Below are 14,439 nucleotides of genomic sequence, written 5' to 3'. Positions count from 1 at the left end.
ACATACGCAAGCAAGCGTGAGGAAGAAAATAGAAAACTATATTAAAATCCAAATAATAAACTATTTACGTTAAAGGGTACTTAAAATAATAATAATAATTATGATTAAAATAATACGGTAAAGGGATAGTCTACCTAAAATGAAAATTATTTAATTATCTATGTCATCATGTAATCACATGAGAACTTTAAAACAAAAGAAAACTGTGGTAAGATCGTTGCACTAATTTATCCATCACTTTCTAACACTTTCTAACATTATATTATCTCATCTTTCAGAAATGTAACATTTTGTACGCTGATATTTGCCTCTGGTTAGAAAGAGCATGTATATAAGAAGTGAAAAAATATTTCTACGGAACTGGCCTGTAATAAATGCAAGCAAATGGTTAAATGTCATGGACGAGCCTGTTTTTTTGTTTAGTTTTTTTAGTGGAGATGTCCCTCTAGTGGTTCATTATGGTCTTAGACCTCAATTTAATTACATCAGCGACTTCTTTACCTCAGAATAGTACACATTGGTATAACGCCTTAATTTTTCAGTGTTTGCAACACTCACATTGGTGTTTTCCATGCCTTCTTGTTCATATCTGATCTGATCTGAGTGTCTGTTTTAATTCTGTTCTGAAATATCTAAAATATTTTGGATCAGTTATATTATAGACTTAATTTTAATTAATTCTTAGTTATTTTTAGTAATGCTGTGGTGTGCTTTTGTCATTGGTTTATTTTTTTGCCATTAGTTTCACTTGTCTTAGTTCTTTTATATTTACTTTATTATTAATTTTATTTGTGTAGGCTATATTAAACTTGAGATTACAAGCTGTCATTTTAAATCACTACACATTATATAAAATAGCAGAGGATGGTTTCGATCCATCGACATCTGGGTTGTGGGCCCAGCACGCTTCCGCTGCGCCACTCTGCTTGATGGCAATGGTACGACAGTCGACAGTCGGATAATATACAGTCGTGGCCAAAAGTTTTGAGAATTACATACATATTAGTTTTCAAAAAATTTGCTGCTAAACTGCTAAACCCTAACGTTTCAAAGGCTTTTATCGACAATTACATGACATTTATGCAAAGAGTCAGTATTTGCAGTGTTGGCCCTTCCTTTTCAGGACCTCTGCAATTCGACTGGGCATGCTCTCAATCAACTTCTGGGCCAAATCCTGACTGATAGCAACCCATTCTTTCATAATCAATTCTTGGAGTTTGTCAGAATTAGTGGGTTTTTGTTTGTCCACCCGCCTCTTGAGGATTGACCACAAGTTCTCAATGGGATTAAGATCTGGGGAGTTTCCAGGCCATGGACACAAAATTTCAACATTCTGGTCCCCGAGCCACTTATCACTTTTGCCTTATGGCACGGTGCTCCATCGTGCTGGAAAATGCATTGTTCTTCAGCAAACTGTTGTTGGATTGTTGGAAGAAGTTGCTGTTGGAGGGTGTTTTGGTACCATTCTTTATTCATGGCTGCGTTTTTGGGCAGAATTGTGAGTGAGCCCACTCCCTTGGATGAGAAGCAACCCCACACATGAATGGTGTCAGGATGCTTTGCTGTTGGCATGACACAGGACTGATGGTAGCGCTCACCTTTTCTTCTCCGGACAAGCCTTTTTCCAGGTGCCCCAAACAATCGGAAAGGGGCTTCATCGGAGAATATGACTTTGCCCGAGTCCTCAGCAGTCCATTCACTATACTTTCTGCAGAAGATCAATCTGTCCCTGATGTTTTTTTTGGAGAGAAGTGGCTTCTTTGCTGCCCTTCTTGACACCAGGCCATCTTCCAAAAGTCTTGGCCTCACTGTGCGTGCAGATGCGCTCACACCTGCCTGCTGCCATTCCTGAGCAAGCTCTGCACTGGTGGCACTCCGATCCCGAAGCTGAATCCTCTTTAGGAGACGATCCTGGCCCTTGCTGGACTTTCTAGGACGCCCTGAAGCCTTCTTTACAAGAACTGAACCTCTTTCCTTGAAGTTCTTGAAGATCCTATAAATTGTTGATTTAGGTGCAATCTTAGTAGCCACAATATCCTTGCCTGTGAAGCCATTTTTATGCAACGCAATGATGGCTGCACGCGTTTCTTTGCAGGTCACCATGGTTAACAATGGAAGAACAATGATTTCAAGCATCACCCTCCTTTTAACATGTCAAGTCTGCCATTCTAACCCAATCAGCCTGACATAATGATCTCCAGCCTTGTGCTCGTCAACATTCTCACCTGAGTTAACAAGACGATTACTGAAATGATCTCAGCAGGTCCTTTAATGACAGCAATGAAATGCAGTGGAAAGGTTTTTTTGGGATTAAGTTAATTTTCAATTCATCTGATCACTCTTCATAACATTCTGAGTATATGCAAATTGCTATTATAAAAACTTAAACAGCAACTTTTCCAATTTCCAATATTTATGTAATTCTCAAAACTTTTGGCCACGACTGTACAGTCCTTGTTATCATAGAATTTGAGGGTTCGAGTAAATCAGCCTGTCAAAATAGCGAACATTTATAATTAATCTACTTATTTATAATTAAGTTCTATTCTTTGGTAAAGAATAGAGGATAGTTAGTAGAGAGAGAGAGAGAGAGAGAGAGAGAGAGAGAGAGAGAGAGAGACTGCAACACAAACTTAAGCGCCCATAAAAAATATTATATATTTAAAGATGTGCTGCAATTCACCACCACTCCACACGGGGGCGTAAACACATTAATCGATTCCATAATGCGAGCACAAGACAATAAAAATAAACTGACCGGTGATTTTTAAATGAACAATGTTTGAGTGGATCAAAACGCACCAGGGCTACAGACACTCAATAAATAAACATCCAAGACTTTTCCAGCGCTTAGTTTTCACAACCAATGTGTTAATAGCTTAATTGTGCTTTTAATCAAATATCTTATAAAAACGCCCAAGGCTGCAACCAAAACACAACTGTGCAAATAAAAGTAAGCAAACATTATGAGGTACCAACATGACAGGTTTGGTGTGTATTTAGAGGGGTAATGTTATGTTCAAGCAAAGTGTGTTGCTGGTTTATTGGTTTTATGTTTTAAGCCCACTAGCTGTTATACAGCAAAGTCAACATATGACCAATAACTATGATGATAAATTATTAAATTGACAGCAGATAATTAAGAAATAATTATAATAATTAAATGTGCAAAATATTTTGAACCTTTAACACATGGCGTAGCAGTAAGAGATGTGGGCTAATATAATAATAATAATTATTATTATTATATAAAAATGCAATCCAATATTCTATCTGCAATCCAATATTCTATCTTCAAATAATAACTAGTATTTGTTAAAATATCTTAACTATGTTGTAAAATCATAATGAAAAGAGCGCGCGCAGCACACCAGGTTTAGTAGGCAAATATCGCGTCTGCTCTGTCTGTAATTGGTTGAAAGCTCAGTCAGATTCCACCGCAGAATTATCGGATTGAAAATCAGGGAGGGGAGTTGAAAAAGCTCAACGCAACCAACTCAAAGCGATGCAGTGCTTAAGTTTCTAAACATCACAACGGATTTTCTTACACTTTTCAGCACGAAGTTTGCCACTCAAACAATCAAAGGACTTTAAACATTAAGTTTTCAGTTTTTCTTCAGGTAAGCTGTTTTTTATATAGGCTATAATAAATTTGCAATTAAAGCCAATTATGTAAAAGTTTTCCATACTCGAGCCTACATATCACTTATATTTAAATAATAATGTATATTATTTAACAGTAATTTGGTGTATTAATTCAGCATATGTTAGAAAATGTCTCAAACCTATATTTGACTGAAATTTTCAAAACATCAACCCCAGATATTGTAGCCTGTAGTAACTGTGTAAAATTTCCATTTTATTTGGCTACTTCATTTTTAGACATGAAAGGAACATAATATTCTTAAAAGAGTTTTGAGTTTCGTTGTTGTTGTTATTTTTAATATGATAGGACTATCATACATTTTTTTTTTCATTTGTTTTTTTTAATTTGTTGTAAAATTTATAATTTTTTCTATTCTATAAGTTTGTAATAGCTGATAGACATGTTCAATGTTATTTCGTAGATCATAACAACTATGAAAATTAAAGTATCTGTAAACAAATCTCATTTTACAGAATCATCATGCCACGATCGTTTCTGGTGAAAAGTAAAAAAACTTACAATGTGCACCGACCCATCGACATCAAGCAAAGTGAACAGAAACTCCCGGACCAAACACCCAAAACAAGTAAGTGCCATTATTATATTTTAGTATCAGGCCTACTGAATTTATACTAAAGTGCTCGGTAGTTTTTATTTTATTACTTGAGCTATTGTATTTTAAATAGCTAATAGCATTTAAAAATTTATTGAACTAGACCTCCAAATTCACCTGTCTGACATATGGTGTTCATGAGATGAATAATAAACAGTAATATATAATTAAAATGTTCTTGGTTTTGTATGTTTTATATTCGTTTACATAATTATGGATCTCTAATTCTCCTATGTGGGGTGAATAAATGATTTGTCTCCAATGAGTGGTGAGTGGATGTGGTGAGCACCTGTCAGATTGCTGTTTGCTGATGGTGCCTCAGCCTCAGGCTGACTGTTATTTGATTCTAGGGCTGTGTCTAAAACCTTGACAGCTGCTTACTTAAGACAGCATTTTGGGCTTTATGTGCTGTTTACTAAGGTAGCTCAATAGGTTGTATTCCATGGAAGTCCATGAGCTGTTGAGCAGTTAGGCTGGATGTTACGAATATGCAAACTAGTCCTATTCAAACAAGAGAGCAGTATTGTCACTGCATCAAAACTGTTCTTTATAGGGTTAATTTGGAGAAAATGTAATTGTGTAATTAAGTGTGAGAAACAATCTCAGATCTGTCTAATGCTGTCATAAGTTTTCGTGTACACATTTTTTTGCATAAATAGTCTTATTCAAACATACATGCTTTATCTGTGTCCCTTTAGAAAGGAGTTGCCTGAGTGAATAAAGGGGCTGTAAAAATTATTTGGATAGTTAAGCGAAAGTTATTATTGCATCATAATGTCATTGCATTAAAAAACAAAAAAATATATAAAACCAAGTGACATTTTATTTTTTTAACAGATAACACAAGTTTACATTTGAAACAAACTTGGTTTAATGTTTCATTTTCTAATGTACTGACATTCAGTGTTTAAAAGAAGATTTGGGGGGACACATTACATTCTTAAAGTTAAAGGTACTTCATGGAACCCTTCCATTCTGTAAAATGTTCTTAAGGTTTTTAAAACATTCTTCACACTTAAAAAAAAAAAAAAGGTTATTTTAAGAAATTTTCTTTGAGGAACCAAAGATGCTTGTTCTTTGGAATTGTTGGAATTTTCTGAATGGAATTTTTTGGAACTTTAATTTCTAAAATTGAATGTTATTTTATTAAAATGAATTTCGTTTTCATTGCTGATGTGCTGCAACATTGTACCACATGCATTTTTCAATCTTGTGATGTCATTTTTTCAGTCCCAGCACTGGTCCCTTTGGAACCAAAGGAATGTAATTCCCCAGAGCAGCCCCTGGTAGATTCGGTCACTCGGCCACCCCACAGAGACCCGTATGACTTGATCAAGTGTGAGCGAGATCACGACTGCCCGGTACCATCTCTACCTGAGCGGCCTGTCACAACCAGACGGCCGTTTTACTTACCTGGTGAGTGTCTGAGCACTGGCATCTGAATGTGTACGTACATCTTGTTCTTCTTTTAATTTTTTTTGTTGTAAAGTATCATGTAAAATCTCTAGGGCAGATTTAGACACAATAACAATAATAATCATGATGTTTCCGCTCTGCCTCCAACAGAGCCTCATCTGGCAGAGTTCCCTCCCTACTACAAGAGCTCTTATACCTGGGATCATGTTCCTGCAACATATGACTTCAGGCAGATGCGCTTCTCTCCATCTCTCCTGCAGCATGCCAGCAGCCTGTATGGAGAGCATATGAAGCAGAGCTCTGAGTCTCCACAACCACTGGACTGCAGCACACACTACTCACCCACGTCGAACACGTACCACTGCATTACCTGTAATAAGGTTAAACATATATTTGATTATCTATTAAAAACATAATTTTTAAATCATGCATATATTTCTTATTTAATTTTATTTTTTTAGATTCTTTTATTTAAAAAAATATATAGTTAATTTGAAAAAAAAATTCAATTAAATGATAGCTTTTTTGTTTACAAATAAATTATCTGTTTATAATTTTATTTATAAATGAAAATATTTTTGTTTGTATATATATATATATATATATATATATATATAATACAAATGATACAATTTTACTTTTTAAATGTTAATTATGAGAAGAAGAAAAAAATATATATTATATACTTTTATGTAAATAGTACAATAAATACTGTCTCAGCTTCATATAATTAAATTTTTTTCATTCATGTGTGATTCTTATTTACATTTTTTATAAATACAATCATTTATAAATAAAATATAAATGAGAAAATTAGATTTTGTAATTAAAAAAATCTACACACACACTCACACTCACACACACACACACAAATATATATGAATTCCATTGCTGTTTTCTGTCCTCTTGTCCAGGTGTTTTCCACCCCTCATGGGCTAGAGGTTCACGTCAGACGTTCTCACAGTGGCACACGTCCCTTTGGATGCAGCATCTGCAGAAAGAGCTTTGGGCACGCTGTTAGCTTACAGCAACACATGAACGTTCACTCTCAGGTACGAACAAACCATGCTGATCCAGTTAGTTGCTGCAGTATCATACTGTATCATCATAATCCCATTAGTTGGCATTTGGATAACGCCTATCAAAGAAATTAAATTTGTTGTTTTGTGTTTAAAGGAAAGAAGTTTTGAGTGCAAGATGTGCGGAAAGACCTTCAAACGCTCCTCTACACTGTCCACTCACCTGCTGATCCACTCGGACACACGGCCGTACCCCTGCCAGTACTGCGGCAAGAGATTCCACCAGAAATCTGACATGAAGAAACACACTTACATCCACACAGGTGAGATGCCATGGTGTGTGACTGTGTGTTTGTTATATCTGAGTTGAAAAGAGATCTGTGGCAATGATAACTTGCACAAGCGGTGTATGCCACCTCAATAACAGTTCCACCAAATCTCTTTCCATATTATTTGGAAATACATGTTATCTCTATATACACTCATTCCATGTAAATCATTAAAACTGGATATGCCAAAGAGATGCTGAAGTTGGCTTTCTAGGGTGTGTTTCTATGAGCGGCACAGCTACAGATAAATCAAAAAAATTAGATTAAACAAATGTTGTCTTGATTTGCATAGCTGGTCCTCCTGCTTTCCTCGTGCCTCTTGGAAAGTTAGCTTTGCATATAGCAGACAGCCACTCCTGTGTCGGAAAACAGAACAAATCTGGGTGGCACGCAAATCCATGCTTCACGCTGGCTTTAAAGCAAAGATTCTCCAGTGTTTTTATACTGATTAAAATGGCATTTTTTTTTAAATGTTGTGTTTGTTAACAGGTGAGAAACCTCACAAATGCCAGGTGTGTGGCAAGGCCTTCAGCCAGAGCTCCAACCTGATCACACACAGCCGCAAACACACTGGATTCAAGCCGTTCGGCTGTGAGATTTGTTCCAAAGGCTTCCAGAGGAAGGTAGATCTCCGGAGACACCACGACAGCCAGCACAGCCTTAAATAACGGAGGTTGCACATCGCCAAATAAACACCACCTATGGCTGGAAAAAAGACTGTTGCTTCAGTAGACTCTTGTTAAAGGGATGGTTCACACAAAAAATTATATTCTATCATCCTCACCCTCATATTGTTCCAAACAAATTTGTTATTGTTAAATTAAAACTTAAATTAAAATTTATGTTTTCAATTGGAATAAAATTATTAAAACACTTAAAACAAACTATATAAATACATAAATGATGTAAGTTGATAAAAACAAATGTAATAAATAAAACTAATAATAATGAAAAAAAAACATCATAAAATTGAAAAAAAAAAAGCTAAAAAGGGCAACTTAAAAAAACTACTATTTAATATGAAATATAATATAAGGTTTTGGGTTTTCAAATGACTTTGAGTCATTTTAAAAATATTAGCTATTGTGCTCCACAGAAGAACCAAAGTCATAAAGGTTTTGCTCAACTTGAGGCGAGTAAATGATTTTCATCAAGACCTTCTAATTGACTTCAAAATAGATTTCTTTTTTCAAAACCAGTAATTCATTGAAACTGTAATCTGACACACAAAAAATCATTTTTAACTATTAAATCAGAACCATGTGTCAGAAGCCCAAGCATTTTTTTGTTTTTATTTCTAAACTTTTTATTGCTTTTTAAATGCAGTCAAAAGATTGTATGTTATTGTTTATATCGATCTTTTTTGTCTTTTGTTATTTATAGAAACTCTTGTCTCACAATAAATACTCATGTTGGAAATGAGTGCTTGATTAATAATTCATAATTTGAGATGAAGAGAAGAGGGAGGGGTACACATACTGTAAATGTGTAAAAAAAGAAATCAGTCCTGGACAAGTATAGTGAAAAATGAGAAGAGTCAGCAAACAAGGCTTTGCAGTGTTTGTCTTCTTGTGTCTCCGCCCTGACGAGGATCCGGATACACAGTTCCGTTGGTCTTGCAGATGGTTCTGCACACTGCCGGAGGCTGTGTGAAATCTCTGGTGTGACTGGAGATAAAGCTTCATTCAAATAGGTACCTGGAACTCCACATGCAAATCTCCTGCCTGGCAGGTTTGTAAACTTCATGTCGTGGCTTAATGAACGGACATTGTAAAAGAAAGGCAATGCAACCAAATGAAGAAATTTATTCTTATGAATGGAATGATTCCTGTGATTAAACTTTGACCAGCTGGGACTCCTTAGTCTTAGTTGTGCAAACATTTTGACTAAGAAAACTCAGAGATTTACTGATATCTGCTTCTCAGGTCACTCCCATCAGTGGAGTTCAAGCTGCTTTGCCAAACAAATTCCTACCGACACAGCTTTGTCCACACCGCCCCTCTCAAACAAAACAGACAGTTAGGAAAATCCAATGAGTCTACACTGTACTGTATCATAAACCACACATTACACACCTCACCCGTGGTTCTGCTTGGGTACTGCCTAATCGCAAAACATGGTCAGGAAAGGTAAGTGCGGTTATTCAGCAAAGAGGAACTTGTTGAGAAAAAAAAGCTGAAGAAAGCTGATCAGAAATCTCATCACTTCAACTGCTGACCTGTTCCCCATCTGCACACCTGTCATAAAAGTTCAGAACAGAAATCAGTGTCCACATCGGGGTGGAAACAGACAGCGGATCTCTTGTGACAGTTGGTAAACAAATCTGTGGTGCCCATGCAAATTATTATTTTTGTTACCTCATGAGGTCTGAGTCATACTGAGGACAGTTACAGTCGCATCCTGGAACGAGACAATGAATCCAACAGCAAATCACAATCATGCTCACAATCGGTGTCAGATTTAAATGAGAGACAAGAGGGTGAAGAGAGAAAGGGGAAATAGAGGGGCAAGCGCACACCTGAGTTCCACTTCCTCTTTTTCTGTTGCTCGTGTTGATTTTGCATGAGTTTGTAAATCAGAAAACTGTTTGTCAATCATTCATGCAACAGTGCATTAACAGTAATTTCAGATTATGAAAATGCAACTGATTTTAGTAGCTACTGCTCCAGTCTAATGCCTTGTGTACCTGCATACACTATTCATCAAAAGTGTGGAGACATGCCTACTCGTTCTTTCAATACTAGAGACTGTTATATTGTAGCCAAGGCTGATTTTTTTTACCCAAAAATACAGTAAATTCAGTAACACTGTGAAATATTATGACAATTTAAAACTTTTTTTTTATTTCAATATACTTTATAATGTAACTTATTTTCAGCAGCCATTGAGTAGGCCTACTCCAGTCTTTAGTGTCAAAAAAATATATATACAAAATATATCGATCTACAAATTAAATTTTTTTATGCATTCACGCATTAATCTTCACATCATTTTAAGGTCACAAGAAACAAATTCAAGTAAGCATGTCTAAAGTTTGATTGTAATCTTTTAATATATTCCAACGAATCAAACACACCATATGTTAAATTCACTCAGCTTTGGCACCTGCTTTATATTTGTAGAAACAGTTGGTTCTGAATTGATTGTGAGAATAAAGAGACATGATATTTAGGACAGGCCATCATCATAAAAAAATTAAAAAAGTATAAAATAAATATAAAAATTAAGTGGATCTTCTGCTAATAGCAGTTAAAGTCTGCAGGCAAAAAGAGAAATTTGACCTTGTATACATCAGTCCACACAAATAAACACTGAACCAATGCATTAGCACATTACACAATAACACACAAACATAAATACGTCATGTGTATGAACAAAAAAATTAGAAAAGGGTCAGAACATCTTTTAAGATTACAAAGCAAAGAGGTAGAGCCAAAGGGAGAAAACAGGGAGGGATAAAGAAAACATATATGAGAGAGATTTGCTTAACAAATGAGTAGATATGCAAAACTCTGACTGCGCTTGCCTGAGGCAAAGTAGCAGACGATATGAGCCAGAGCAGAGACCTTATCACAGAAAGGACCATCAAAAACGAAAATGATCACATTACAAAATAAAGACTTGAAATTTCTAATAAACTGGCCGATTGTGCAGAGAGCATGAAGACATTACAACAAACATACCGCTTTAGAAAAACATGCAAAAAAAATAACTTTTATGTTGCTTTTTGGGATGTAACCTATTTTTTAGAAATGCATCCGTTTCCAAAAGCAAAGGTTTTTGAAAAGGTTTTTGAAGACTGTAAAAGCATAAAACATAAAACAAATATAGAAATCAAACTACGCAGAGAAACGTGCTTACTTGAAAACATGTTTAGTTGAATCTCTCGTCTTGATACAGAAGCAAAAATAATATATATTTTAAGTCTTTATACAGCATCTGGAAATCATGTGTTTAAGTTCGAGAACATATTTACAAGTGATTTTTATTTTTTTATGCTTGCATATGCAGTCATGCACAAAAACACACACAATGTTTTTCTTATGAGACCTCAGTCCACATATTTATAAGTGCAACTGGTGTGTCTCAAACAAAGGACCTGTCAGTGAGTTTTATGGGTCTGGAGATGAGGAGAAGACGCAGATAGACAGCTGTCATGTCACGCCAAGAGCAGAGCGATGATACAATAAGGCCCGAACCACACTGATTAGAGTGGGACACCAGATAAGGGGCAATCATTATTTAAATCCACTCAGGGGATTATGCATTAGAAAACTAAATATATATGGAAATCAAATGAATGCTTTTATTGCAAGTGTCCTGATGTTAGTATGTTCTGGTGCCTTGGCTGCATTTCATAACTCTTGATTTTTGATGATTCTGAGGGGATGGTACTTAAAAAATAATATATATATATATATATATATATATATATATATATATGTGTGTGTGTACACAACATTTGTGCCAAGGTCTTATAAATGAAATATTTATGTTGGTTTTGTATGGTTTAGAATTTTTCTTAAAACCATTTCCAGAAAGCTTTAGTTAAATGACTCAAAATATGTCAAGTAAAATGTTTTAACCGATAATACTATTTTAATCAATAATTAAATCTTAATCATTAATTTAAAAAAAATAATAAAGGAAAAAAGTATTTTAATATTAATATTTAAAGCAATTAATATAAACATCTTTATATGTATGAATTGCATTTGAATCATTTCTTTCTGAACAAATTAATAGATAATATGAAGAAAATAAACAACATCATCCCATGAATCACTACATTTGCACATTAAAATCTGATTTCTAAACTCAGTGAGGTTACAAAAAGGCTCAATACTAAAGTTCCCTCACAAGGTTAAAGGGACTAGATCTGTCTTACTGTAGATCCAGGAAACTTGCGTTGGGTCACATGCAGCAATGGCAAACTAGTGATACTGAGTGATTGACAGATACCAGACATGAAGGGTGGGTGGGTTTGAACAGCGAAGAGCAAAACTGACTCAGACACAACAAGGATCAACAAACCGGCCTGCAAGATGAGGCGACAGAAGATGAAAACCAAACATGTTAGAACTGAGCAAAAAAAAAAAAAAAGGGACAGACATGGAAATAAAGTGGGAGAAAATGAACAGAACAAGAGTTGGTGAACTCTGAAGGGAGCAGGCTTCTCGGAGCAGGCAGGGCCATGATGGGAGAAGGACAGTCTTATCTGACCACATCCACGCTGTAACGGTCAGAGCTTTCATAGGGAGGAGTGACAGCCGGAGGAGAGAGATAGAACTGTACACATGAGTAATCAGAGACAAACAGACGAGACCATACTCTCCTCCTCACTCTATCCTATAACAGCTCTATGACAGAATGACAGTCTGCATTTTAACTCAATCCATCCCTCCAGTTCCTCAAAGCTCAGAGTCTCATATAATGAACAGGAAACAGAGCTTCTTATCATACCACTGGAGGACTGTGTGGCCTCTGCAAAAGCACAGAACCAGACAAAATGCACCAAAAATAAATCATCAACACTGAGGCCTTCTTTCCTGACGTCATGACGACATACTGATGAATACTTCCAAATAAGAAAGAACGGTCTCTGTAACGAAACACATGAACTATAAAGAGCTACAGAAATGGGAAACTGACTATACAATGTAATTCGAATAATATTTTATAATTTCCTTGTTACATCAACATTCGTTTTCTTGCATTTGCAACGGTATAGGGCTATTTAATAACTTTATTGTTGTTTTTGAATAGTCATGTGATCTGAAAAAGTGTTTTTCACTTTATCTATACTGGACAGTGTTATATTAGACAACATCTAGCATGTAAACATTGATGAAAACGAGTTTATAGAGACTTTTTTTTAACGTAACTGAGGTAAACATCATGAGAAACACAATAAACGCTAAAAACGAAATAGAGGAAGAAGGGGAGGAAAGGAAGAGCGAGAATTTGCCGAATTGACGGCATTGTTGTCGAAACGTGCGTGTTTCTCTATATTGTATGCAAAAAGCAGTTGAATGAGTAGAACAAACAATATTCAGATTACCTCTCTGCCAGCAGCAGAGCACTCGTCTGCTATTAGTCGATTGTTAATATAGCTTGTTTACCACAATGGAGCAAAGCTGTGCTGCCCCCATGTGGACACATAGGAACATCACATATGTGCAATACAGTCAAATGTGTTTCAAAGCATGTTCTTCCGTAAAAATGCATGCACACAAAAAAGTAAATTATTAAATGAAACTACTGTACTATCTAGAATGTGTAAAAAAAAAATATCTCACTGTGTGATACAATCTCAGTTCAAGAAAAAAAAAACTTGAAACAGCAGGTATTCATATACAGGAGGTTTTATTCAACATTTTGTGTATAAACATAGGCCGCAAATGCCTTCCAAGCGTTTCAGTCTCCAGAATTCATTATCTATTAGAACAGTCCTATAACCAGAACATTAAGGTATTAGCAAGAATAAATAGTGACAAAAAACTTAAGAGGGAAAAAGGGAGAGCATCCATAGCCTGTCCCGGTGGCTGTCCAGCATGTCTTCATGTGTTTAAAGGCAAGGTTTCAACATAAATCATCATAACATTACAATGGATGACATAAATAGACCCTTGCAGTGCTTTCATGACCAATCATTTCAAAACTGTTGTACTTTGTGGATACAAATAAATCTGGTTATTATGTAAAACACAAGTTTTCAGACTTCAGAAGATGTGATGAATTTGCTTGTAGACGTTTCCTACTGTGTGATACAATCTCATTACATTTATAAGAAAATTAATCATATTAGTCTTTAAACTATGTGCAGTCCAAAGAAACATCACTTCTCAAACATCATGCGCTGTATCACTCACATTATGTCCAATATTCCTAACCCAGTAGCATTCAACGATCTAAAAAAAGCACATTAAATAAGCAATTCACACAATGGGAATGCTTTGAATCACCTAATGCCTTCTGATAGCAGTAGATCACAGTTTGATGTCAAAAGCTTTATATTACAAAAAGCGGGATATCTCCAGAAGAAACCCACATGTGATGCTGAATTCAGTTCGGACAGGTGCAAGATACAGGAAATGTACATTTAGTGTCAACAATCAAGAAAGAGGACAGACAAGATGAAAAGTCTCAGACACACTTTTACTGCACACGTTAATGAAAAAGTTAGATGGTGGTTTAACAGCAATTCCTTTTCAACTGCTGCACCACTTTTTGTATGTATGACAGTCTTCAAAATCCTTCTACAGTAGCCAGAATTTGGTATAACGTTACATCTCAAAACGCACAGACACTTATCAAACTTAAAAAACAAAACATTAAAAACACTTTTAAATCAAAAAACATGCCGGCATGTTAAATAAAGTAACTAAAGCACCTTTAACTGAAATAAGCTTAAGA

The 14,439-nt window shown here is 35.5% G+C and overlaps 1 protein-coding gene across 1 annotated transcript; it reads left to right on the top strand.

Moving 5' to 3' along the window:
* The first annotated feature begins 3,365 nt into the window (after positions 1 to 3,365).
* On the top strand, positions 3,366 to 7,746 carry LOC132130504 (zinc finger protein Gfi-1b-like). Its single transcript, XM_059542223.1, has 7 exons — positions 3,366 to 3,620; positions 4,120 to 4,232; positions 5,490 to 5,675; positions 5,826 to 6,055; positions 6,590 to 6,727; positions 6,852 to 7,017; positions 7,513 to 7,746. Exons 2-7 carry the CDS (start codon positions 4,127 to 4,129, stop codon positions 7,689 to 7,691), a joined length of 1,005 nt encoding a protein of 334 aa, XP_059398206.1. The 5' UTR covers positions 3,366 to 3,620; positions 4,120 to 4,126; the 3' UTR covers positions 7,692 to 7,746.
* The last annotated feature ends 6,693 nt before the right edge of the window (positions 7,747 to 14,439 follow it).

The sequence above is a fragment of the Carassius carassius genome, chromosome 47 (assembly GCF_963082965.1).
Source record: "Carassius carassius chromosome 47, fCarCar2.1, whole genome shotgun sequence".
Taxonomy (NCBI): domain Eukaryota; kingdom Metazoa; phylum Chordata; class Actinopteri; order Cypriniformes; family Cyprinidae; genus Carassius; species Carassius carassius.
Note: the sequence above shows the minus strand (reverse complement) of the source record. Positions and strands in the feature narration are given on the sequence as shown.

What these genes read in the sequence shown, in the direction of transcription:
- LOC132130504 (XM_059542223.1), top strand. Translation starts at nt 4,127, where the DNA reads ATGCCACGATCGTTTCTGGTGAAAAGTAAAAAAACTTACAATGTGCAC. An exon ending in GGACCAAACACCCAAAACAA is followed by an intron (nt 4,233 to 5,489) that starts GTAAGTGCCATT and finishes TCATTTTTTCAG; the next exon opens with TCCCAGCACTGGTCCCTTTG. An exon ending in ACTGCATTACCTGTAATAAG is followed by an intron (nt 6,056 to 6,589) that starts GTTAAACATATA and finishes CCTCTTGTCCAG; the next exon opens with GTGTTTTCCACCCCTCATGG.